This window comes from Meriones unguiculatus, chromosome 19 (assembly GCF_030254825.1).
Source record: "Meriones unguiculatus strain TT.TT164.6M chromosome 19, Bangor_MerUng_6.1, whole genome shotgun sequence".
In the NCBI taxonomy this organism is placed as follows: domain Eukaryota; kingdom Metazoa; phylum Chordata; class Mammalia; order Rodentia; family Muridae; genus Meriones; species Meriones unguiculatus.
In genome coordinates this window covers 41,742,355-41,768,168 of record NC_083366.1, presented here as the reverse complement: position 1 = coordinate 41,768,168, position 25,814 = coordinate 41,742,355, and the positions used below count along the sequence as shown (strand labels likewise).

The window sequence follows — 25,814 nt, the reverse complement described above, 5'->3', positions numbered from 1 at the left end:
CTTCTTCTATAGCTACTGACATGACTATATGTATCTTTCTTTTATTTTTAAGATTTTATTTATATTTTCAACTATGTGGATATGTTGGGGGTGGTGTGAGTGCATGTTTCCATGGAAGTCAAAAGAGGCCTTTGGCATCCCTGAATCTGGAGGTTTAAGAGGTTGTAAGCTGCCCAATATGGGTACTGGAAAACACTCGTTCTCTGAAAGGGTGTAGTATATATTCTTAATTGCTGAGTGATCTCAATAGTAGGATACTTACCATGCACAAGGTCCTGGCTTCCATCTACAGCACCATAATTAGTTAATTAGAACACATTTTCATTAGTCACTTTTCTAAGTAAATTTCACTTCTCTGGAAAACCAACCCAGACAGAGGAGCCAACAAGAGCTACGAAATGTACTTCCTGGCAATGGTGGATGTTAATCACCTTGTTCCTTCTATTTTCCTGTCCTATGCTAATGCTGGTTTGGTGGGCTTTAAAAACAAAACTCAGTTAAATACAAAAATCTGGTGGCAGTGACAGGCTACATAGACTCTTTAAGACAGCGAGTGGTGCTGAGCCGTCTCTCTACACAGAGGAGTGTCAGAACAGCTTCTTCACAAGCCCAGGATACAATATCATCTCCCTTTGAGGTGCCCTAAGTGTTTCATTCAGAACACACTCAGCCAACCAGCCTTTACCAGGACCCGAGAGAAGGGCCTAGAATGACTTGAAGGAAAACAATTGAGGAATATGAATACGATAAAAAGTGAACAAGGCAGAAAGCAAGGAGGAGAATGGCCTGGGAGAGAGCGGAGCAGGCCTGCAGCAAGCCTGGCACCTGAGTGAGGCCCCGTGCTGGGTAGGTATCACGTGTGACGCCCGAGTGCCACCACGTGCTGGGCATGCGGCCTCGTACCTGACATCCGTGTGAGCCTGGATCTTCAACACCTTCACATCCGAGTCTAGCACATTGAGAAGTGCAGCCAGCTGCCTCACTAAGGTTTCCTTCTGCTGCTCTGTCAGCTGCTCAACACCAACCTGCAGGATCAGTTCCACTAGGCCATCCTTCTTGGGGTCTAAGGAGAGAGAACACAAGATTTTCACAGGCGCTCACAGGCTTGACAAGGTAAGTGGCAGGGTCTGTGGAAGGGTTCAAAGCGAGACTGGCCATGTGGCTCGGGAAAGGGTGCTGGCCCCGTACCCACAGACCCTGGGTTCCATGCCCAGCACAGCAAAAGTAAGGTCAAAAATAAGCAAGTAAATTTTTGAAAGAACTGTTGCATATCTTTTATATTTATATATTTATAAATATATTTATCTTTTATATTTAGCTTTAAGGACTCAGATCATTCTAAGTAGCAAAGAGGTGGGTGCACACTCCTACAATAGCAGCACTTGGGGGCTGTGGGGGCATGAGGATTAAAAATTCAGTCATCCTTGATACAGTGAGTTCAAGGCTAACCTGGATCACATGAAACTATTGAGAGCAAGAGAGAGTGAATGAGAGAGAGAGAGAGAGAGAGAGAGAGAAAGAGAAGAGAAAGAAAGAGGTGCTGGAGAAATGGCTCAGTGGTTAAGAATACTGACTGCTCTTCAAGAGGATCTTGGTTCAATTCCCAGCACCCACATGGCAGCTCATAACTGTCATTCTAAGATCTGAAACCTTCACACAGATATAGATGCAGGCAAAATACTAATGCACATAAAAATAAAAATAAAATTGAAAAAATTATAAAAAGAAGGAAAGAAAGAGAGAAAGAAAGAAGGAAAGAAAGAAAGAAAAAAGAAAGAAGGAAAGAAAAGAGAGGGAAAGAGGGAGGAAAGGAGGACTGGACACCACAGCAGTCACTCTGCAATATTCTTTCCAATTTTATTCCACTTTGTTATCTAGTAGTTCTTCCCTCCAAAGATAACCACCTGTACCTTTTCTGTACTTTGAAACCTGGCACCTCACCCACTCCTCAGAACCTGAGAGCACTGGCCTCCTGCTCGTGGGTGCTACCTAGTCCAGATTACACTCAGCATCACTGTGCTCACCCTACTGAGGCTGTCTTCTGACCATGTTCACTTCATGTTAAATCAGGAAGGCATAGTCTATCTGCCATATATAATTCTCACCGATGAGGTACAAGTTGGGATCTGCTTGGTGGTATAAAAGAAAGTATAGAAAAATCCTAGAGCGGGCCCCAGAGATGGCTCTGTGGTTAAGGGCCCACATTGCTCTTCCAGAGAACCTAAGTTCAATTCCCAGCACCCCACACCCAATGGTTTATAACTACAACTCGCATTCTAGAGGATCTCACGCCCTCTTCTGGCCTCCGAGGACACCACATTTATGTGCACAAAATCACACTCAGACAGAAGCACACACTTTTTTGTTTTTTAATTAAAAAGAAAACTAGTAAACTGAGGCTGTCCAGGAGCAGAAGCTAGAAACAGGCGGCCTGCTACTGCAGTGACGTCAGCTCAGCACACACCTGGCAGCACCTCCACCGTGGCCGTGTCTGAGTCCGAGGCCCCCTGACTGTCGGTGACTCGCAAGTGGAAAGAGTAAACTCCCTCCACCAGATTGGTGAGCTGCAGAGCCGCCCTGCTGTCAGAGCCTCCGACGACGTCCTGAGAAGCAAAAGGATGGGCCACAGGGCAGCTGTCAGTCTTGTGCCCAGTTTCTGAGCCTTTGTGGAGCTCAACGCTCTGAGCTCCTTGCTTCCAGGTGTTTATAACTTAGATGGCTGGAAGAAAGGGGAGGGGGGAAGAGGCAGGGCTGAGGTTCTGACTCCTCAGCTCCTCTTTATGGGGAACACCAGGGGTTTAAGGGCTCCACCCAAGATGTGGTAAACTGAATTTTCCAGGAACTACTAGATGATTAATCAATAGAGGGAGACTGGTGAGCTTAGGTTGAAAGCCTCAGGGCAAAACATGCAGTTTCATGGTGGCATTGTGTAGTATAGCTTTATAATGCTCTCACCTCAGGTTCCCCCTCATAGCAAATCATATCACCTTCTCAAGTGACCCCAGGGCCTTGGTTATCAGATCACTCATTCTATGGGCCCATAGCTCCAAACAGTGAGGAAAGAATTTTTGGACTCTGTCTGTACTTGTTGTCTAGAGCGGAGGGCAATGAAAAGTCAGGAAACCAAACTGAGACACACTGCAATTATATTTAGAAGCTAATCTACCATCTAGCTGAACAGAATCCATTCTAGGAGTGCTTTAGAACATACAAGGCGTTTCCAGTCCCCTCCCCATGATATTTACAAGAGTGCTCCTGTAGATCTCAAGTCCTTAGCAATGGATAAAGGGGATATATATGGAAATTTATAATCTATGAGGCAGAGTCATCCTATGGCTTCCAAAAGCTGAAAGTCTGGGTTTGTTTGGTTTAAGGCTGAGCTCCTTGGCATTGGCCAAGTCACTTTCCATCTCTGTATTTACTCTCCACTCCTGTGAAGTGGAAACAGGAATCTTCATGCATCTGACATACATGATACATGGAGGAAGACTAAAATAGGAAGCTGAAGAGTAGAAGGGCTCCCGCTGTGAAGCTTGCCTTCCCATGTCCCTCATGGTGGCAACCTTTTGACATTGTGACCTGATGTTGTCATCTACAGATGTGTTGGGCTGCATTTATAGCTGTTGTGGGATACAAGGGGCCTGAGTGCCATGAGTGGGACACAGCTGCATGATTTCCTATCCTATCCAAGGTCAGACCAGGACAGACTTCAGCTTTGCATAAACCTAACAGCAGCCCTCAGAATATGCAAAGCCAGAGGCCCACAAATCTTATCTGGGAGATGACACAGTAAGAGAGAGAGCAGATGTTCAAGTCCTAATCTGCAATGTGGCCCAAAGTAAGAACTTAGAAGGAGGTGATTAAAGTTAAATGAGGTTATAGTGGTGGGGTCTGACCCACAGGCTTGGTGTTCTTATAAAAGAGACGTGAGAGCAGCTCCCCCCATCTCTTTCCTCCTTTCTCACCCTGCCACATGAAGACGTAGTAGGTAGGTGGCCATCCGGGAGATCCCTCACCAAAGGTGAAATGGATGGCAGCTTGGTTTTCCAGTCTCCAGAACTATGAGAAAATAATTTTCTGAGCAAGTCATCCCCCATGTGGTCTTTTGTCACGGCAGAGGTTACTGACTAATCTGGATGCAGGGCGCACAGCTGAGGGGCACCGCCCTTCAAGTACTCACTCCAGCGGCTGGACTCTGGCCATCCCGGATCCACAGATAGGACACAATGCCTCGGTCATCGGTAGACCTTGAACCATCCAAAGTAATGGAATTATTGGGAAGTCTAAGAACATGTCTGCCACCAGCCCGGGCTCTGGGAGGGCTATTATTTTCTAAGTCAGACATAGTAAAAACAAAAGCAAAGAAATTGACTTAAAACACTAGTGATTACATGTCATTAAACATCCACAGCTGCTCCACCTTGCAGCCAAGGTTTAGATACCCCAAAGCATTATTTTCCTTCCCCAAATACCTTCAAGATAAGATACAGATATAGACATTGAGCATCTCTTTGTCCAGTAGGAAGACAAACAAAAGCAAGTAATTTTACTGAAAACTGTACAGTAAAAACTAATATAGAGGGCTGGTGATATGCAGTGGTGGAATGTTTGCCTAGCATTCTTGAAGCCCTCAGTCCAGGTTCCATCACTGAATAAAGCCTAGTATGAGGCTGAATGCTTATAATCCTATTAGGAAAGAGGATCAGAAGTTCAAAAACTTGTCTTAAAAGAGGGGAGGGGTACTAGGTGCCAGCTAGATAGATGGCTTAGTGGGTAAAGGTGCTAGTTACCAAGGCTGATGGACCCACATGGTAATCAGAGAGAACTGATTCCTTGAAAGTTGTCCTCTGACCTACACACACACACACACACACACACACACACACACACACACACACATGCATGCACGCACACACACATGCACAAACTGTGGTAAGCACACTCCCACACATACAATAAATAAAAACGCAATAACTTTTAAACTCCTACTTTAAAAATATATATAACTTGAACATATTTCTGTTCTTGGGTTTCCAAAAAAGAAGAAAGCAAAGCACCACCCAGAACTGGCTCCTTCATGGCCAGGGTCACAGCAGAGTGAACCGCTTGGCAAACAAAAGGCGACACCATTTCCCTGCAGAGAATGCTGGCTCACGTCTTCCTCCTCTACATGCTCCCTCAAGCCAGACAGCGCTTAAGGGAAGCCAAGGTCAGGGAGAAGGTTGGCCCTCTGGGCAGGGCTCAGGCAGCTGTGAACTCAGGAGTAAATGCCATCACTGCTGGGTAATCGTTAACTGGCTTGGGAACCTTGGGAGGCTGGAAGGCAGGGCAGGCTCAAGTCCTGTCACCATGTCCACTCACCCTTCTTCACAGCCACAGTGAGGGTGGATGCGCTGCTCAGGCCCTGCTGGTCTCTCACGGTTAATTGGAAGTGGTAGGTACCCACCTGAAGCCCGGTGACGGTGGCTATGGCTTTGTCCACGTTCTCCATCTCTACTGCACTGGGGCCTCTGTAAAAGGGGGATGTGTAGACAAAAGGTGGGGTGTGAGAACTGTGCTCTAGCAAAGGCTTCTCCTTCTGACTGTAGTAATCATAATCATCTGGTCTTCTACAAAGTTCGAAGGTAACTTCACATGCATAGAACTTTACGTGCATACATGTTCTCTAGCTTGGCATGAGGGCCAAAGCTAAAGCCTGTTTCAAACAAAATGTGTTTGATTCTGGGAAAAGGGTTTTCATTCTTTTTTCTTTTTCAGTTGAGATGCCACTGAAATGATCTCTTAGAAACTGCTCGCTTTCTGTTTTCATTCTTTTAAGATAGGGTTTCACAATGTCGCTTGGGCTAGCCTTGAACTCACAAGTTTCCTACCTCAGCCTCCGAAGTGCAAGAATTACAAGCACGCACCACCATGCCTACAATATTTTTTATCAATAAGGTCCAGTTACTCTTTGCTTAAATCTTGACTCCCCAAGAAGCTCAAGTTACTGTTGTTGTTTGTGAGTGCTCTATCTGCATACACCTGCAAGCCAGAAGAGGGCATCAGATCCCAGTGCAGACAGTTGTGTAGGTGGTTGCTAGGAATTGACCTCAGGACCTCTGGAAGAGCAGACAGTGCTCTGAACCTCGGAGCCATCTCTCCAGCCCCTCAAGTTGTTGTTTTATGCAGTCCTACAGGGAAGGGGTGCTGTCAGCCATCAGTGACACGGCCTTAGGCTGATTCACTACCTGAGGTGCTCCCAGTGGTAGCAGACAATGCCGTGGTCATCACTGCTCCTGCTCCCGTCCAGCGTAGTACTCTGCACAGGGAAGAGCAGCTCCTGATTGGGGCCCACCACCGCCACTGGAGCCTGGTTGCTTTCTAGAATTGCAGACATTCAAGAGAGGAAAGAAGAGAGGGAGGAAGGGAAGCAGGAAGGGGAGGAAGGGGGGAAGGAGAGAAGAAAGAAGGAGGGAGGGAAGTCGAGGAGGAGGAAAGAGGAAAGGGAAGGAGGAATAAGGAATGCAGGGGAAAGGAGAAAAGAGAAAACGGAACTCAGTTTGCATAGGCTTGTTCTATTTTATCTCTGGATCCCCACCACCTAGCACAGTACTTGCTAAATAGCAAACCCTGAAAATATTTCAGTTGTAGGCTGGAGAGACCTGGCTTCAGTTCTCCTTATCCACACAGCAGCTCACAAGTCTGAGACTCCAGTTCCAAAGCCTTCTTCTGACCTTCACAGACATTCATGCAAATCAAACACCCATGCACATAAAAATACATAAATCTTTTTTAAAAGGAAAATATTTCGGTTGGATGTTGGAAGAAAGGAAAAGAAATAAAGCATAACTCATGGTTTTATTCTTATGAATAGCTACTATTTCTGCCCTCGCCAACCATCACATAACCACAGCCATTACCATGGGGATGTAATGTCTTTACCTGCTGTCCTCAGTAAGCACAGTGGCTTCCTGATTTCCTGAGGGCAAACATCTACAAAGCCCCTCATGAGGAACTTCTCTCTGTGTGGGAACCCTCATTCCAGGCCTAGCCCCCACAGGCCTGGTTCTATCTCTTTTTTCACTCCAGTCACACTTTATTTTATCTATCTATCTATCTATCTATCTATCTATCTATCTATCTATCTATCTATCTATTTTTAGTTCTTAGTGTACCCAGCCTGTGGCTTCTGGGAATCTGGTCCCCTCTTTCTCATACCTCTCTTCTTTCCCTCCACTCCCCATCCTTCTCCTCATCTGCTATGAGTATGGCAGCTGGGACTCCAGTAAAAGCTGTTTATGGCCCAAAGTGCTCTGTGGGCACTCTTTCTGTGGGCACCTTCCTTACTGAGGAATCACTTATTGGTACCTCACATGCACTTGCCCCAGCCCTGGAAGGGCAGAGGCCAGGTTCATCTTCTTTAATTCTACATCCCTAGAGTCTGGCTCAGAGCACCTTTAACATCTTAGCTGAATCAGTTAGTGAAAAAACTGAATTAGCTGTCTTTCAGTTAGACTGTTCCCATCATCAGCGCACTGGGTGACGGTTGTGGGAACAGAAAGTCTTTTATAGGGAAGTTTTGAAGCCAAGACCACTGTAAGCATGGTCTAGCTGGCTACTCATGAGTCTCCTGAAGGCCAGTGTGGCAAATACCTAAGGTTTTATAGGACTAAGAAATGAGCAGAACCTAGGCCACCCCACCACCACCAGTGTCTGGCTGCATCTGAATGTCAGGCCACACAATCAGCCAGTCTCCTCAAGATGCCCCAAAACTCTCCCAAGGGGAGTACAGCAGGCATAGGAGTTACCGTATGACAAACCAGAGACATGTGCGTGCTGATGAGAACCCTCATCTTGTACTATGGTTTAGAGACACACGACAAGCTCCAGAACCTCAAAGGAAAATTGGCTTCCTATGCCACATCAGCTCTCATGTCTCTCATTTCCTGCCAGCTCAGAAATGTCAAGAGGCTACCACCGAGTTAGACACAGCTGAACGCCCAGAGTCCAGTTATCATCTCTGAGGTTAAATCTAACTTTGTGTCTCACCTACCAGCCTGGACAGTCACGGCGACCAAAGCAGTGGACTGCTGTCCTGAGGAATCCGTCACCGTCAGCCGAAACGTGTACTCTCCTTCCTGCAGCTCAGACAAGTGAAGGTAAGGGGTCTGCGTTCCCTATACAGTAGCAAAAAAATGACAACAAAAAAACCATCATTAAAGAAGCATGAGGAAACGGTGCCGTGACAAAGGCTTCTGCTTTCGTAATGCAGAGATCCTGCTTGAAAACAAGCGAGATGCAGTGGTGCAGGCCTATCACGCCATCTACCTGGTGTCCTAGTTAGGATTTTTTTTTTTTTTTCAACTTGACATGAGCTAGGGTCATCTGGGGAGAGGGAACTGCAGTTGAGAAAACGCTTCTGTCAGACTGGCCTGCAGGCAAGGCTGTGGAAGTATTTTCTCGATTAATGACAGATTTTAGAGAACCCAGCCCACTGTGAGCAGTGCCGCCTCCTTTTCGGTGTGAGAAAAGTAGGCCGAGCTAGCCATAAGGGGCAAGCCAGTAAGCAGTGTGCCTCAGTGGCCTCTGCTGCAGTTCCTGCTCCCTCCCAGGTTCCTGTCTTGAGTTCCTGCCCTGACTTATCTTGATAATGGATTGCAACCTGCAAGGTGAGATAAAACTTTTCCTCCCCAACTTTACCTTTTACTCATGGTCTTTATCACAGCAACAGAAACAAAGACTGTTGGGAAGCTGAAGCTAGAAGGTGGCAAATTCAAAGCCTGCCAGGGATACAGAGTGAGTTCAAAGCCAATCTGCATAACTTAGAAAGACCCTAGCTCATCAATGAAAATATAAAAAGGAATAGGGATATTGTTTAGTGGTGTGTATCCTCACATCACTGAAGGAATGTAAATTAATACCACCTCTGGAAGCGAATACAACAGTGTCAAAACAGGGCCCTAGAATGAAGTCATGTGAGATTTCTGAGCGCTTGTGAGAGAAGACCAAGAAACCAAGACAAGAGTAACTTCAAGAGCACAGAACTGTTCCTCAATTACGCTCTCGTGCTCCTCCCAGGGCACTTGTTTATATGCTTCCGTGGCAAACCTGTTTTTGCCTCATGCGGCTTGTTTGCCACGTGTGGCTTGCCCTTGTGATTGTATGCCTTATTCGTGATTCCTGTTAACCCTCAGAGTATAAATTGTCTGATGCTCTGAATAAAGTTGGCTACTGCGTGAGACCTTAGTCCGCCTCTTTTATTGGCTCCATTCCCCGGGGACCCACAGCTTCTAGAGGGGGAAACAGCGGTATCTGCTTATGGTGCTACAGGAACACATCTTTCGCCAAGCAAACCTGCTTCTCAGTATCTGTGTCTCGGAGAGCACGGCCTGCCACATGTGCACGCTCACCAGATACCATTTGCAGTGGCCAGCCATGAGAACAATTTAGACGCTCGCCTCCAGGGGAATGCCTAACATCATAATGCTAGTCTGAAAGAGTGAGGGTGATTCACGGATACTAAAGTGAAAATGTCAGCCAGGCCTGCTGGTCTATGCTGCCATTCCAGGCCTGGTCAGGTAGAGGTGGGAGGATGGGAGTTTAAGGTCAGACATGCCTTAATCAAGTTCAAAGTGAGCCTGGGCTGCATGAGACCCCATTTTAATAAATAAATAAATAAATACATACATACATAAATAAGCAAGCAAACTGAGTGATGGTGGCAGCGCACACCTTTGATCTCAGCACTCAGGAGGCAGAGGCAGGAGGATCTCAGAGTCAGAGTGAAACCTGTCTCAAAAATACCTGTCTCAAAAAAAAAAAAAATTATGGGAGCTGGAGAGATGACTCAAAGGTTAAGAGCACTGTCTGCTCTTCCAGAGGTCCTGAGTTCAATTCCCAGCAACCATACTGTGGCTCACAACTATCTGTAATGAGATCTGGGTACTCTCTTCTGGCATACAGGTGTACATGCAGACAAAATATTGTATACATAATAAATAAGTAAATATTTTTTAAAAATATGAGAGGGCATATAAATGCTAGGTCCCTGAGAGGCAGGGTGAGTTGTTGGTTGGTTGCTGTTGGTCACAGTTTGTTACGTACTCATGCACAAAGAAGAAGAAATTAGATATCCTGACAGTGAAGATCAAACTTGCCCCAAGAAACTAAATGCTCCTCATTAGCAGGACGTAGTCTAGTCATGTCACCCCTTTCCTATCTATCCTTTTTTCTCTCCTATATAGAGTTAGGGAGTTGAAAGGGTAGACAAGGGTTGAAGAAAAAAATAATCCACAAAGTAGCAAATGCTGCCCACACAACCCAAATAAACACTTTCTTAAGTTGTCTTTCTCAGGTTTTGTCATAGAAATGAGACAAAGACAAGAATATACTCCATCTGGGCCATTAATTACAGTAATAGGAAGGTGAGTAACGTCAAGTGAGGAGACAGCTTACCTACAGCAAAGGTTTCAAAGTTAGTTTGTCTTTAGATAAATGCACTTAAAAGTTTGAGCATATTGGGCAGGAGCTGTATGTAGTTTGTGTGGGAGGGCATTTGTCTAACATGCACAAAGCCTTGGTTTGATCCTTAGCAAAAACACACAAATTCACAAAAACACCTAAAGAGAAACTACTAGATGCTAGATGTATACAAGAAAGTAGAGATTTCAGTAAACGGAGAAGACAAAATAGTAACTGCTTTTCTGGTAATGACGTTAAGACTAATGACTTCTAATAACTAATGATGTTAAGACTAATGTTTCTCCAAAGACTAAGATATTGCTCTAACAAACACTGAGCCAGAGTTGTCCCCAACTGACCTCAAGACCTAGTTAAAACAATAGGATGGACTGCCCATTTGTTGTTCTGTACTTTCCTGGGTGTATGTAGGCAAGAAATGTAAACCCGGAGGAGATCTGCGAGGTTCGATGCTCTTCCATTCATTTCATAGTTTGAGAAATTTAGAAAATAGATTTTCTGATTTAACAGCCTTTCTAAATCCAGGATGATAGATGAGTGGATGATAGATAGATAGATAGACAGACAGACAGACAGAGAGATGCAGGCAGGATGGAGGACTTGCCTGCATGACCATCTCTTTGCTCTCACCGCCAGGGCCTGGGGACCACTCATAGAGGACAATCTGGTGATCATCACTGCTCTGGTTTCCATTCAGAGTGATGGTGTTTTGGGGTAAGGTTATGGTCTGATTTGGTCCTGCACTGGCAACAGGTGGGTAGTCCACAGGACCACGGACGATGAGGGTTGCAGTGGTGGAGTTGATCGCGCCATCCGTGTCTGTGATGGTCAACCTATAAAAGAGAGAAGAAAGCTTTTACAGCAGAGACTATGCCACAGCTGAAAGTAAATGGTCACCTTAGCATGCTCAGACTAACCATTTTCAGAAGAGATGAAAACAGAAACTTGAGAATGAGCCAAGAAAACATACAGGTCAGAGGATAATAATTTTTGCTTCTGTTGCCATAGATTCATTTTATTTTTGAGTCATAAAATGTTTTCACATTAAGGTTTAGCTTTCATGAACTCTTTGAGATGCTAAGTGGAGAAAGTGTTCCCTCCAGGCAACCTAGAAGCTTCTCTAGACCACTCAACTCATCCTAAGATCACCCTCCCCATAGCACCACCAAGCATCCCTCTCCAACAACCCTTGGCAATAGTGTTACCAGGAGCCTCTCCTGCCTTCTCTGTTAAGCACTTGCTGACTTATGAATTCTGGTTACAAAGCAGCCCAATACCTAAATTCATTTCTAGAGGATTTCCCACAATCACGTTTCCAGGACACTCTTTGCACAGCGTGTTAGGGTTAAGCATTTTCAAATACACAAAAATGTTACACTTATACACACCAAAAAGGAAAAAAAAAAAAAAAAAAAAAAAAACCTGCCCAGATGTTCCTATACTGAGATGATCCCTCCTGTGGTCCCAAGAACAGCACAATCTCCACTACCTCAGTTTACCCTTAGTGGGGGTAGGGAGCGAGTGGGCTCTCTGTGAGTTAAGGGTGTAACTATGAATAGAGAACAAGCTCAGAGTAAACTGGGTATCAAGCGCCATCTGCATCTTCTGGGCTCCTTTCACACATCCCGAAAAACAGAGAGGGGGCAAGCTCCAGCTCCAGCTTTCCACAAACCAAACCCCTGGGGTCTCTTTCATCTGAACTGTAACAAAAGTTAGGAAAAAAGAAAAAAGCCCAAAGTAGCATGTGCATAGAAAAAGCATCTAAATACCACACTGTTCAGAGTGCTCCTGTTTAGGTCATGGATGAAGGGGAAATAATTTATTTCCTCCTGCTTCGAGATATATTGCTTTTTATTTTTATAGAGAGCATCAGTTTCAAGAAATAGTCAGGGGCTGGAGAGATGGCTCAGAGGTTAAGAGCACTGGCTGCTCTTCCAGAGGTCCTGAGTTCAATTCCCAGCAACCACATGGCAGCTCACAACCATCTGTAATGAATCTGTCGCCCTCTTCTGGCGTGCAGGTGTACATGCAAAACACAACATTGTATACATAATAAATAAATAAATCTTTAAAAAAAAAAAAAAAAAGAAAGAAATAGTCAAAAGAGAAGTCCTGGGTAAACACAATGACGGGAACCCACTTACCTAAAAGTGTAGTTACCGGGCTCTAGATTCGACAATCGTAAGAGTGGAGCATCAGCCAGAATCACCTCTCCTAGGAAGGGCCCATCGACTTTTTCCCAGTGATACTTCACTATTTTAGTATCATCTGTACTTTCTACAAAGACGAAGAAAACAAAATCCAGAACCAGTTATAGGAAGAGTGAGATAAAAGCTTTATAACTTACTGAATACTTAGTAATGTGTTTAGTATAGGCAGTCACACAGATCTCTACGGTACATATTAAATTGTCATCACGATGTTTTTTTAGGCTTGCATAGGTTTGAGCAGGGCTGGTCTAACTTGCTGAATATTTAGGATGCAGAGTGACAGGTGCTGGAGCACAGAATGCAGCCCCTTGAAATCCAGCTCCTACTCACTTTGGTGACAGGTGACATGCTCCCGACAGCTTCATATCTGAACTAACAGGTTTCTTTACTGTATTAACGCCTAAATGGAAGTCCAGAGAAAGGCTGTACCTTGCATGAAAATTTTTCCACTTTCAAGAGCAAGCCAGGGTGGGACTGAGATGGCTCAGCAGTTAAAGGCACCTGTCACTGTGGATGAAGACCTGAGCTTAATTGTTGGGAGCCTAAAGGTGGAAGGAGAGAACTTACTACCAAAAGCTGTCCTCTGAACTCTACAAGTGTGCCATGTTGTGTGCACACACAGACACACACACAGAAGGCTGGGATTGTAGCTTGGTGATACAGTACATCACTATCATGTGTGTGAAGTCCTGGGTTTGATCCCCAGTAGTGGGGAAGGGGCCCATAGCTTAGCATGGCAGTTCACCAGCATTCAGGGGACTAAGGCAGGACTATCACAAGTTCAAGGCCAGACTGGGCTACATAGTGAGACCTTGTCTCACATACAAAAAAAAAAGCAGGGCTGTGGGTTACAGCACACTGACAGAGTATTTGCCTAGCATCTACAAAGCCCTAGGTTCAATCTCCATATCACAAAAATAAACAAATAAATAATAAAAGAGAGCAACAATGTGTCATGTAGAACCATAGACTTATATATACCTGGAAGGAAGTTGGCTTTTCATCAGATTCATTTAGGAAAATAAGTTTATGTTGCTGGCTAGTAATCCTGTATGGCTTTTGTAACTAAGCTATGCTAAATCAGAAGATTTAAAAATTGTGAGGCCATTTTCCATACAATTATTTCCATTTACAGGGTTCTCTGCCACCCTGGCATGGAGGCACAGGTTCCTAATAACCCTGGCACTTTGGAAAAGGTCAAAAATGCATCAGAAGGTCAGGATCAACCTTAAGAACACAGCAAGTGTGGTGTCAGCCTGAGCTGAGTGAGGCAGCAGGCAAATGAACAAGTGTGCTGTGTTTTCATGTTGTGGTGGGTGGAGGATGTGGACACAATACTGAATAAATACAAGCAGTCACATCACTGTGATGTCTACATCTGCAACTAGTAGATAGAACACTCCTGAGCAACAAGCCAAGACGGCCATGGCTTTTCACTCTCAGCAGGACCTGGGATTGACTTTGTGACAGGACGAACATAAAAGCTGAGCACATCACACTGTTAAACCCAGTCAAACACTGGATGTGTTTAAAGTCTCTCCTCATTTGTATGGACACACAAGGTTACACTCTATTTAAAGTGTAAACTCTGAAAAAAATTAGTAAGCGAAATACTGCCCACTCTCACTGAAGCCAACCTCACTCATATTTAAAGGTTCTGTTCAATTGCTAATATTATGAATGCTACATGAATCTTTAGTAATTATTTGAATTACAAATCAAATATCTGACCTAAAAGAACATCGTATTTGTTTGTTTGCAGTTTGTTTTAGATAGCATCCCGGGTATCCCAGGCTGGCCTGGAACTCCTGAAGCAGCTAAAGATGACTTTGATTTCCTGATGCTCCTGCCTTTGCCACCTACGTGGTAAGATTACAGAAAGGCTACCACTCCAGCTGGAAGCCAAGGACAGAAAAACACAGGTTTATCTTAGGGTAACTGTTCAGTCTTCTTGGCCTTGCTACAGAGAGTGCAATCTGATAGCACAAACAAGCGACGCCACCAAAACCTGGAGGATACGCACGGCTGCCATCAATCAGTGCTGAGGTCAAAGGCACGGTGAGCTCTTGAGTCCGGGGAGAAACAACAGCTACGGGTGGCTGGTTGACTCGTGCGGCTGCGGGACAGAAAAACAAACAAACAAACAAAAAAACACAGCAGCTATGTCTGCATCACACAAGCTAATCATTCACAAGCAAAGGCACCCCCTTCTGAAAAGCTTACTCTAAACACTGTAGGGGCCTTCCTCTTCCGGGGTCTCATCTGTGGAAAACTGCCAACTTTTAAATCCCCCCTGTGGATTCTGAACTTGTCTCTCAGTTTACATTTCTATATATGATCCCAGATTCAAGAGGTGAGTTATGGAATGTGTGCAGTGAGTGCAGAAAAGGAAGACTATTTTGCAGGGCTTTGTTTATCCCAGGATAGCCTCCAATTCACTATGAGTGATCTCAAAGTCCTAATCCCCCTGTCTGCTGTCTGTGCCTCAAAGGTGCTAGGATTACAAGGTGAGTACAGATGTATTCAGTGCTAGACAAGCCCTCTGCCAACTGAGCTACATCCCCAGACCATGAGCAGGATCTTAAATCCTTGACTGAAGGTGCCCCCACCATTACTAGAGTTCAACTGTAATAAGTAGACTGTGGGAAAGGTAGAGCTACTGGACCCCGGAGAAATGGGTAGGAGGTGGAGTTGCTGCAGACATGATGATGCAGGCCAGTGGCTCAGCTGAACTGATGGATAAGTGGGAGCAGGGGACCAGGACATTGAGCAGGGTGTGCCCACCAGGACCAAAGGTCATCTCCTCTAATCCACAGGAATGCACTGCACTATGACACACGGATGGGCTTTATAGCCCATAACGCGCAAGTGCCCCTCATTCTCTAGGATCACAGATGAATGTGTTTGAACTATCCATGCTTCTACATGAAAGCTGATTCATGAGGAAAGAAAGTGGAGGGAGTAAGTGTTGGACAGGGAGGACCAAGGTGCACTTTGTCATCATTCGGAGAGGAGCAAGCAGTTACCTTGTTTACTTGAGTAGCCATGTCAAGCGAGTGCTAGAGTTATACAAAAAGCAAAAGAAAACAAAGACAGAAAGACCAAACATAATCCTTGCACGTTTTCTCCACAATGGTGCCCGTGGTGGCTTAAATGAGTATAGCTCCCAAATGCTCAGCTATTTGGATACTTAGTCTCTAGGGAGTGGAACTGTTGAGAAGGATTAGTAGTTACAGCCCTGTTGGAGTAGGTGTGGCCTTGCTGGTGAAAACGTGTCACGGGGGCAGGGGGGTAGGGGGGACTTTGAGGTTTCGAATACCTACATTAGGCTCAGTACCACCACCGCGTTGCCTGCCTACCCGTCTGCCTGTCGATTAGGATGAAAACTTTCAGCTATTCCTCCAGCACCAGACCATGCCTGCCTGCTTCTACCATGGTAACCAAGCAAGCCCCAGTTAAGTGCTTTCCTTCATAAGAGTTGCCTTTTAACCGTTGCCTTGGTCATGGTGTCTCTTCATGGCAATACAACTCTAACTAAATCAGTGATAAAATAAGGTAAAAATAAAAGAATATGTATTAAACATTGTCTGGTCCAAACTCCAATAGGCAGTCCAAATATCCATAAATGAGCTCAACCTGGACTGTAGGATTTCTGGTGGCTAGATAAATGCCAGCATTCCACAGGAACTTGTGAAGCCAAATCCCCTCTACCAAAAGGAGTCTTTCCCCTTACCTCTGGCAGAAAGGGCATATGGCTACCCCGTGGTGCCTGTCGGTACATCAAAGCGCATGCTGGCTTCTAGGCTCCCTCAGTATCACTACTACCTGTTACAAAGGCCACACTAGCATTCTAGGCCCCTCTCACTTCGTCCCTACCCTAAACTCCAACTCATCAGCTTCCCTCACCCCAGCTACTCATTCTCCTTATAACCCTGCTATTCTCGTTCTCTACAGTCTCTTCCTGCCTCTCTCACTACATTTTCTCTATTCTCTATCCCTTGCTATTTTCCCTTCTCTCAAAGATAGGCCTGGTCACATCCAGTTTGCTGGGCTCTGTTCAGTTTCCTTCTTGCTCTCTCTGCTCTTGACTCTTCCAGATGTCTCTGGCAGTTCTCTCTCTCTCATATCTACAATAAAAACATTCTCTTCACCATACCATGGAGCAGTCATGTCGTCAGCTTATACCACCTTGCCATCCAGGTGCCAGAACTTGAGACTATGACAGCCAAGGGGCCATTCTCCCAACAGACTCACCTGGCATAACAGTAACATTGACGTCTGCTTCTCCAAATGCATCCCCACTAGAAACAGCCACTCTGAAGGCATAGAGTCCCACAGACAGCTGCAATGTGAAAACAGACACACAGGTGACCATCTAAAGACACTGGAATCTTCTACAGGCTCCCAAAGGCTAGGGAGGAAACCTCACTTTGGCCTGTCTGGGACTGCTACACATTTGAGAGCTGTACTCTAGAATACATAGGGCTTTTGCTTAGAAACAGATGCCACAGGCCTTTTATCAGCAAGGACAACAGCTCTCAGATGGGCATGTATGGAACCGTGCTGTATTTTGGTTTTTGTAGAGGTGGGTGGTCAGTGCTGAAAGTGAACCCAGGGCCTCACATGTGCTCAGCGAAGACTCTTGTTTGCACTGATCCACAACCAAGTCTGGAACCATACATTCCTGACACACAGATCCACAGAGTCACTGGCAGGGGTCTGGGTACCACACTTTGAGAAGCAGCTCAGTCACACAGAAGTTATGTGAGCTGGTAAGGCACTGAGACTAGTACAGCCTTGAACTGGAAGACGTTCACCTCTTAAAGAAACCAGGCCCCTGGCTATTAAGTCAGTGTGCTTCACGTTGGATCCAAGAAAACGATATGAATTTTCTTGTGTGTGGAGCAGTATTTGATAATCTATGCAACTTGAGAACTAGAATGGAACTGCTGAAAACATAGAACATACCTGGTGGACACCGGAGATATCTTTAACACCATAAAATGTTCAGGTAACTTTTTTTTTTTTTTTTTACTTTGTATTGAAGGCGTGTCTGTTTTTCAATTGTTAATAATTAACAGGATATTGGTATTATCATTCCTATGGCCCATTACCAGCTTTATATTTGTAAATACTTGTCCTTCCACACTGACTCACACACAGACAGCCTTCTACGCCTAGAGGCAATCTAGAATTGTCTTGCTACTAATTACTTGTAATAAAGAGCTGACAGGAAGTAGAGGGGAGAACTTCTGGGCAGAGAGAATGCCGAAGGGGAAGAGAACAGATGCGGGAGAGTCAGAGAGGACACAGAGAGGGAACACATGGACCACAGGGGAGCAGAGAAAGGTAGAGAGAGCTAGCCACATGCCAGGTTGTGGGCAAGAAAAGTCAGGTTAAGTTAGATGAGCTAGCTGGGAGACTGTGCAAGCAAAAGGCCTAAGCTTTAAACTATATAGAGTCTCATGCCATTATTTACACCACTGGCGGGTCTACAGAAAGTCCCACTATATGACGACTGCAAGAATTAGAACCCAGGCTTCGAGCCTACTATAGAGCATGGGCCCCCAGGCCTCTTTCTCCTGAACTGATATTGTTATGTTGTCGTGCAGGCAAGTCATTTTCTGGCCTGCCCTCGGCGGCCCTTAGCGTCCTGACAGCGTCTTATGTCACCACCTGAGTCCTATGTCATCACCTGTGCCAGGTGCTTGGTATATAACCCACTGCCACTCCTCCATCTCTCTCTTTTCTCTCTCTCCTCCTCTCTGCCTGTCCCTCTGATTCTCTGTCTCTCTCTCCCCCCACTCCGTATTATCCTCTCTCTTCTAAGCTCTCCCCCGTCTCTGTCTCACCTTTCCCATAATAAACTTCCTGTAAAACAACCTGTTGCACAGAGTGTAATGTATATATCATAACAGAAATGCCAAGCAATTCAAATGAAGAAAAGCTACCGAACATCTCCTCATTTATCTGCCTGGTTGGGTTGAGCTTTATTTAATTTTTAACTTTCTGATTTTTTTTTTTTTTTTTTTTTTTTTGAGATGGTTGACCCGATCATATCACCCTAACTAACCTTGAACTTCTGGGATGAAGCAATCTTCTTGCCTTAGCTGAGACTGCAGGCACCTGCCATCATGCCTGGCTTCTTCATTTGCTCTTAATCTTAAGAGGGAATTCTGCATTCAACAGCAAAGTCTTTGCTAACTGGATCCTGAGGCGTGCAACCTGCCTTGCTACTTACTTGAGAGAGGTGAAGAGTTGGTTTGTTCTCTTGTTTGATTTGACCTTGGAAGTCTACAGGGTGGCTCATTAAATGCCATTCGTAGCTGTAAGATGTGCCTGAGGGCAAATCAGAAACACGAATGCTCATCAGCTCTGAGAGGTCATCTTACAACCGTAAGGGGATGAGATCCTTAAACCCACAGCAATATCAACTGCCTTAGATACATGAAGGTCTGTTTCTAACCCTCATCCTGGCGAGGTATCACAAGGCCTCTGTGTCTTTGTAAATAAAGAGACAAACACAACAACAAATTTATCGTGGAAATATATAAATGGTAGAAAATAGAGACTGAAAGTTCAACCTCCTCAACCTCACTGTTAACATTTGAAAACCTTCCTTCTAGACTGTTTCCAACACCTGATTATCCATAGAGTTCCTCTTTTTTAATTTGAGACAGGCTCTCACTATGTATCTCCGGCTGGCCTGGAACTCACTACAAACGCTGAAGTGTCTTCAAACTCACAGAGATCTGAATATCTTTACTTCCCTAGGGCTGAGACCAAAGGCATACAACCCCACACACAGCTCTACACACACTTAAACTATATAATCACTGTATCTTTTATCCTTTTGATGAAAAGCAAATAGGTTCCAAGTCATTGATCTTTATAGGGGTATTTTTCTTTTTTTTTTTTTAAGTTATGTATATGAGTACATTATCTGCATATACACCTGCTCACCAGAAGAGGGCATCAGATCCCAGTATAGATGGTTATGAGCCACCATGTGGTTGCTGGGAATTGAACTCAGCAGGACCTTTGGAAGAGCAGACAGTGCTCTTCACCACTGAGCCATCTCTCCTATAGGAGTTTCTTTGTAAACATCTCTATCTTGAACTAAAGCTGCCATGAACTAATAAACCTTTAGACAGAAGTGTAGTATCTCATAAGACTGAGATGCAAATGGCAATCATGAATGTTTCCGATTATGAAATTTTGACCTATGGGACCTGAGTGAGAATGAAATACTTTAAGAAGAGTCTAATTAAGAAATAGTGCTCTGTCAGGCTGCACGGATGGTTCAGATGCTCTGGAACAGTAGGGCACTCGGTGAGGAGAAGGGAAGCATTGTCACTTTGGTATTGTATTTAAATTTTGTAGGTGTGCATTTTCTCTGTGTGTGATATGTTTGTACTCTGTGTGTGCTTGCGTCTGTATGATGTGTGTAAGTGTAGGTGTGCGCGTGCCATGGCACATGTGTAGAGGTCAGAAGACAGGCTCAGGTATTGATCATCTACCTTCAACTTGCGACAGGATAACTTGCCATTCACACTGGACCAGCCAAGCTAGTCAGCCTGCCTCTGCCTCCCATCTTGCCCCAGGAGTGCTGGGATTAGAGATACAGCTACCACAACTGGCTTTCCATCGGTTCTGGAGATCTGAACACAGTTTCTCATGCTTGTGAGGCAAGCACTTTGTCCGAGGCACCTCCCTAGTCCCCGAGCAGCTGGTCTGGAGTATTCTGAAAACCTCTCAGCTGTGTGGCTAATACTACCGCATCTACAAGCAAGCCTCCAACCGCATGTCAGCCCCTCTCCTCGCAGTGGAACCTTCCTGGCCGCTGTGGGTTGTCACAGATCAAGGTCTTGCACGTGGCAAACTCTCCTCTCTGATACAACAGTGTGACCTTCCAGCCCGACCAGTTAAAGATTATCCACTGTATTGAACTTCCTAGAAAAATATGCTACCTCAGTAAACTTTGCCATCTCCCACTGTGGAATGCTGTGGAAAGAATGCATCAAACCAATGGTCTGTGGAGGCCTGCCTAGGGAGAGACTGCCCCAACAATGTCAAACTCTCACCTGCAGGGGGCGCAGGCTCAACAGAAGCCTTCAGATCTGCTTCACTGTCCGGTAAGGTTATTACTAGGTTATCTCCGGCAGTCACAGCAAGCGCCTTTACTAAAAGTTAATTAGAAACAGAGGGTACCATTATGTGACACAGTGCTATTAACGACATCTCCATGATATTCCTGTCCTTAGAATGGTCATTGCTCAGATAATTTTATGGCATCCCACCCAGTATGCTCTGTTACGTTGCCAGATTGGCACTGTGAAGAAAATCACTCAGAACCAGTGATACATTGGGGCGCAGTTTTACCAACAGGTGGAGGACTACTGATTGAGTTTGTTTTCTCTGTTGCAACCAGCTTTTCCTGACTCTCTGGTGAGTGGGCTTTATGTACAAAAATGTCAAGAGTGCTCATAAGTGTCTGTGTCATTAGCCACGCTGCTCAGATCTGAGAGCTCCTCATAAATGGCTGCTAATGGCCTTGTTCTGGGAGCCTTTCCGACAGGAAATCCAGGCAAGCTCAGTATGAAAGCTCAGTACGGCATCGATAGAACCCTATTATGGTTTTGGAGGTTTGCCTCAGTTGGGCATTAGTTTCCCTGTCATTCATATTTGGTTCAGAATAAACTATTTGTGTTGAGTTGGGATCCTAGCCCCCAAAACCAAGCTTACCAAGAGCTGTGGAAGGCTGTGTCGTTCTCATAGACACCCCAATATTCCCATATCACCATTACACCTACGGAGATCGATCCCAAGGGAAGCTTCTCTCCCTCACACAGCTTCTCTTTCACCACCACCCTCTCCTCACTGAAATCCAGGATCGGAGTCAACAGAGTAAAGTTAAGGAGCACCAGGGAATCAAAACTGAGTAGTTCCGGTCCAGGGCGTGCCTCGAACACCAGTCAGGTCTCAAGCGTAGTTGAACCATTATGTTGGTGGTGATGGTATTATTATTTTATTATTATCATTTGAGACAGAATCTCACACAGCTCAGGCTCTTATCCCCTGTGTAGTCAGAGATGATTTTAAACTCCTGGTCCTCCTGCCTCTGTTTTCCAAGTGCTGGATTACAGACTTGCATGTCCACACTCACCTCCACTTCAGTCTTTGAACTGGGCTGAAGCTACAGCCACCCTCATATTTAAGTTGATATTGGAAGCATCAATGCCCACTGACCTTCTGAACAAAGAGTCTTATTTTATTTTAGTTTTTATTTAATGTTCTTGTTGCTGCAAAAAAACAAACAAACAAAAAAAAAACCAAAACCAAAAACCAAACAAAACAACAACAACAACAAAAACCTGACAGGAGAAACTTCAGGAAGGATGGGTTTGTTCTGGCTCATACTGAGGGAGGCTACACTCTATCAAGACAGGGAGTGCAAGGCAGCAGCAGGGTGAGGCAGCTGATCACACTGTGTCCACAGGCAGGGAGCACAGGGAGATGAATGCTGGTGTCCCGCTCACTTTTCCTTTCTGAGGCCATCCAGTCCCTGACCCATGGAATGGTGCTGCTCTAGTTAAGGCCTCCCCCAACCCCCATGAACCTAATCTACATACTCTATCCCCTTCTATTGTGCCCTCTCCACCCACAGAACCAGCTCTAACCAAATTATGTCCTTCTGGTTCTTCCAAAATGTGGTGAGTCTTGTCCTCTCTTGCACACAGGATGCAAGAGATCACTCATGCTTTTGAGGGTCTCTGATGACTAGTGCTTTCCCATGGAGAGAAGCATTAGAAGCTATAGAATCCTGCAGACCCTTCTGCCCACCATGTTTCTCTTGCTTCCAGCGCCAGGACAGGCTTTCTGCAGTTCCCTTATCTCCCCACTGAGAGCACCCCGAATAGAGACACAGCTGCCTTGTGTTCTTGCTGAAAGTTCACTAACCAGAAATACACACAGCACTCTCTCCTCTTAGAACGTGTGTTGGTCCTGCTACAGAACAGGCCAGCCTTGGGTGAGCTGGTCCACCCTACCCTGCCAGTCCCTCCTCCAGAGAGGCCTCCTGGCACTCCTGGCAGGCCAGCTAACCCCTCCTGCTGTCATAGCACCCTCTCGCAGCATTTTCCAGACAGTGTCAGGCACATCATCTCTGCACCTGTCAGTCTCCTCCCCTGCCCTACAGACCACAGGGGGAAATGACAGCATGCAATTCATCTTTCACTTTGGTTGCATAGCACAGCGTCTGCTAGGTGGCTCTCTCATGGCTGAAGCGGGGAGTAAAGCTTAAACGCTGTCACTGCTAGATTCTGCCTCTTCCGTAAATGTCTTCTCATTACATTTTTCAAAAGTTACCTGTCCTGGAAGTAGTAGGTGCCACCGGCCATGCAGGTGGCGTCAGCCCAGGGAGAACTGTGCTGGTGGGAAATGTCGGGGTGCTGTGTTCTGTGCTCCATGGAGTGACTGTAAGAATGGAGCTTTTCTCCACTGTGGTTGGGCTGGACGTTGGGCTGGACTCCAGGCTGGCAGGGGAAGGATTATGGGACGGCATTAGGACCTGTGGGATAAATTAACAAGGGTATATTGTTACAAAAAAAGAAAGTCTATTTGGGTTGAACAATACAAAATCTGGGCAATGGATTGTTTGTGCCCACTCGCTCGAAATTCATGCACTGAACTCCTAACCCCTATGAGATGGTTTTTAGGTGAGGGGAGGCAGAGCAGGTGGTCAGGCCATGGGGGTGAGAACCCTCATGAACAGTATCAGCCTTCATTACAAGACAACAGAGAAAAATAAAAAAACAACACAAACACAACCAAACAGTAGACACCTTTAATCCCAGCACTCAGGGAGGCAGAAGCAGGGGGATCGCTGTGAGTTTGAGGCCAGCGTGGTCTACAAAGCGAGTCTAGGACAGCCAAGGCTACAAAGAGAAACCCTGTCTCAGAAAACAAAACAAAGGGATGTGGAGTGAGGGAAGGAGGGAGAGAGGGAAGGACAGATGGAGGGAGGGAGGGAGGGAGGGAGGAAGAGAGACAGAATACAGAGGGGAAAGAGAGGAGGAGGAGGGGGAAGGGTGAGAAGAAGGAGGGGCTGACATGCCCTTCACCCCCTCCAAGTCTGGTGGTGATTGGTTTTCTCTAGATATTCTGGTCAGGGTTGCTGTGGCATGAATAATGCTGCTATCTAACAGTCTTTGCATGGAGGCAGAGATGTGTTCATTCCTCTGAAGTGCACACCAGCAGTGCAGCTGCTGGTTTGCATGCTAGGGGATGGTATGCATTACTGTTTATGCGCTCAGGAACAGCAAGCCAGCTTCCCAGGGCATCTGCCTCATATGCACCCCACCAGCCGCATAGGCGCTCCAGCATCTCCACTAACATTTCCCCAGGCCAGCTTTTGTGGCTGCTGCTGCTGCTGCTGCCGCTGCTGCTTTGAAAACTCAGGGCCACGGGCTCTGGGATACTCTCTACCCCAATCCTGTCTTTGTTTTTTAAATCTCTTTTTTCTAGCCACCCTAACAAGTGTGAGGTGGTATTATATTTTGGATTCAACTTTTGTTTTACATGTTTATTTGTCCTGAGTGCTGGGATTACAGGCACATAGCACCACCCATCCTTTACCAATTTTTATTTTTTAAAGATTTATGTATTATTTATACAGCATTCTGCCTGCACACCAGAGGAGGGCACCAGATCTCACTATAGATGCTTATGAGCCACCATGTAGTTGCTGGGAATTGAACTCAGGACCTCTGGAAGAACAGTGAGTGTTCTTAACCTCTGAGCCATCTCTTCAGCCCCCAATTTTTATTTTTTTTAATTATTATTTGGTTTTTCAAGATAAGAGTTTCTCTGTGTAGCCTTGGCTGTCCTGGACTAACTTTGTAGACCAAGTTGGCCTTAAACTCACAGAGATCTGCCTGTTTCTGCCTCCGGAATGCTGGGACTAAAGGTGTGCACCACTGGGCCTGGCTTCCTTACCAATTTTAAATCAGGTTTTTGTTTTTGTTTTTTAAAGATTTGTTTATTTATTATGTGTATAGTATTCTGCCTGCATGTAGGCCTACAACCCAGAAGAGGGCACCAGATCTCATTATAGAGGCTGGCTCACTATAGAGCCACCCTGTGGTTCCTGGAAATTCAACTCAGAACCCCTGGAAAAGCAGCCAGTGCTCTTAACCTCTGAACCATCTCTGCAGCCCCCTCCTTTTCATGTATTATTAGGGCTTTGAAAACGATACCCCAAACCAAAAGCAGCAAAAGCCAAGTTTCTCTCTGGCCTTCTCCTGTACTCCTACCTGTATCTCGTTCTCCATAGGAGCTAGCAGGGTCCAAAATCTTACCTATTTTTATTCTAAAAATGCTTGAAGGAGCTAGGGCGGTGGCTCACTTGGTGGAGAGCTCACCTAGCATGGCCAAGGCCCTGAGTCGGACCTAAGCACAGCATAAACAGGAGAACCTCATAACCTCAGTGCCCGGGAGGCAGAGGCAGGCAAACCTCTGTGAGTTCAAGGCCAGAGACCCTGCCTAAAAAGAATTAGAAATTCTGAAAGTGCCCCATGTCCACAGTCACATCTTCCTGACTACTCTCAGGTTACCATCAGGGTCCCCGTGTGCTTACATTCTCTTCAGGTTCAAGCTGTCTCTCAAACAAGTAGCTTTGGAGCTCTCCAGCAGTTCTGTCCTGGTGGGAACCCAAGCCAGTAACATTTTTGCCATGTCCACTTTCCTAGTAATTCTTGTTCCCCTCCCCCATTCCCTCCCTATACACTTTTAAAGTGTTGGCGAGTCATCCCAGCATCCTGGGAACAAATGTTCCATCCCCAAGTCATACATCTATTCCCTTTTCTTTCTTTTTGGGTTTTGGCACCTGTTAAGGCTGCTGGCCTGGACCTCATTGACTCATAGTCTTTTTGCCTCCACTTCCTGGATAGTCAAGAGGACTTGGGAGTTAAGTCCTCCTTCTTTTACCACTTGGGTTTCTCAGGGAAAGGTCTGCTAGTCTCTTCCTACCCATCAACTTCGCCATGTTTCTGGCAACTTTCTAGCTACCGAAAGAACTGGTGGGGCTAGCTGTGGTAGAGGAAGTCTCCAGATATGTCTACTATGGGAAAATGTCAAAGCCTGTAG

At 45.6% G+C, this 25,814-nt stretch overlaps 1 protein-coding gene across 4 annotated transcripts in view; it reads right to left on the bottom strand.

Moving 5' to 3' along the window:
* The window catches only part of Kiaa0319 (KIAA0319 ortholog), a 59,124-nt gene that overhangs the window by 16,547 nt on the left and 16,763 nt on the right, over window positions 1-25,814 (bottom strand). For all 4 annotated transcript variants that reach the window (XM_060373004.1, XM_021641409.2, XM_060373006.1 and 1 more), the window contains 13 exons: window positions 23,037-23,238; window positions 20,753-20,851; window positions 18,910-19,007; window positions 16,923-17,010; window positions 14,692-14,784; window positions 12,603-12,735; window positions 11,063-11,291; window positions 8,033-8,156; window positions 6,228-6,360; window positions 5,362-5,510; window positions 4,181-4,332; window positions 2,465-2,603; window positions 904-1,063 (listed from right to left, as the gene is read on the bottom strand). In XM_060373004.1, the coding sequence (XP_060228987.1) occupies window positions 904-1,063; window positions 2,465-2,603; window positions 4,181-4,332; window positions 5,362-5,510; window positions 6,228-6,360; window positions 8,033-8,156; window positions 11,063-11,291; window positions 12,603-12,735; window positions 14,692-14,784; window positions 16,923-17,010; window positions 18,910-19,007; window positions 20,753-20,851; window positions 23,037-23,238 (1,799 nt within the window). The remainder of the gene's footprint in view (window positions 1-903; window positions 1,064-2,464; window positions 2,604-4,180; window positions 4,333-5,361; window positions 5,511-6,227; window positions 6,361-8,032; window positions 8,157-11,062; window positions 11,292-12,602; window positions 12,736-14,691; window positions 14,785-16,922; window positions 17,011-18,909; window positions 19,008-20,752; window positions 20,852-23,036; window positions 23,239-25,814) is intronic.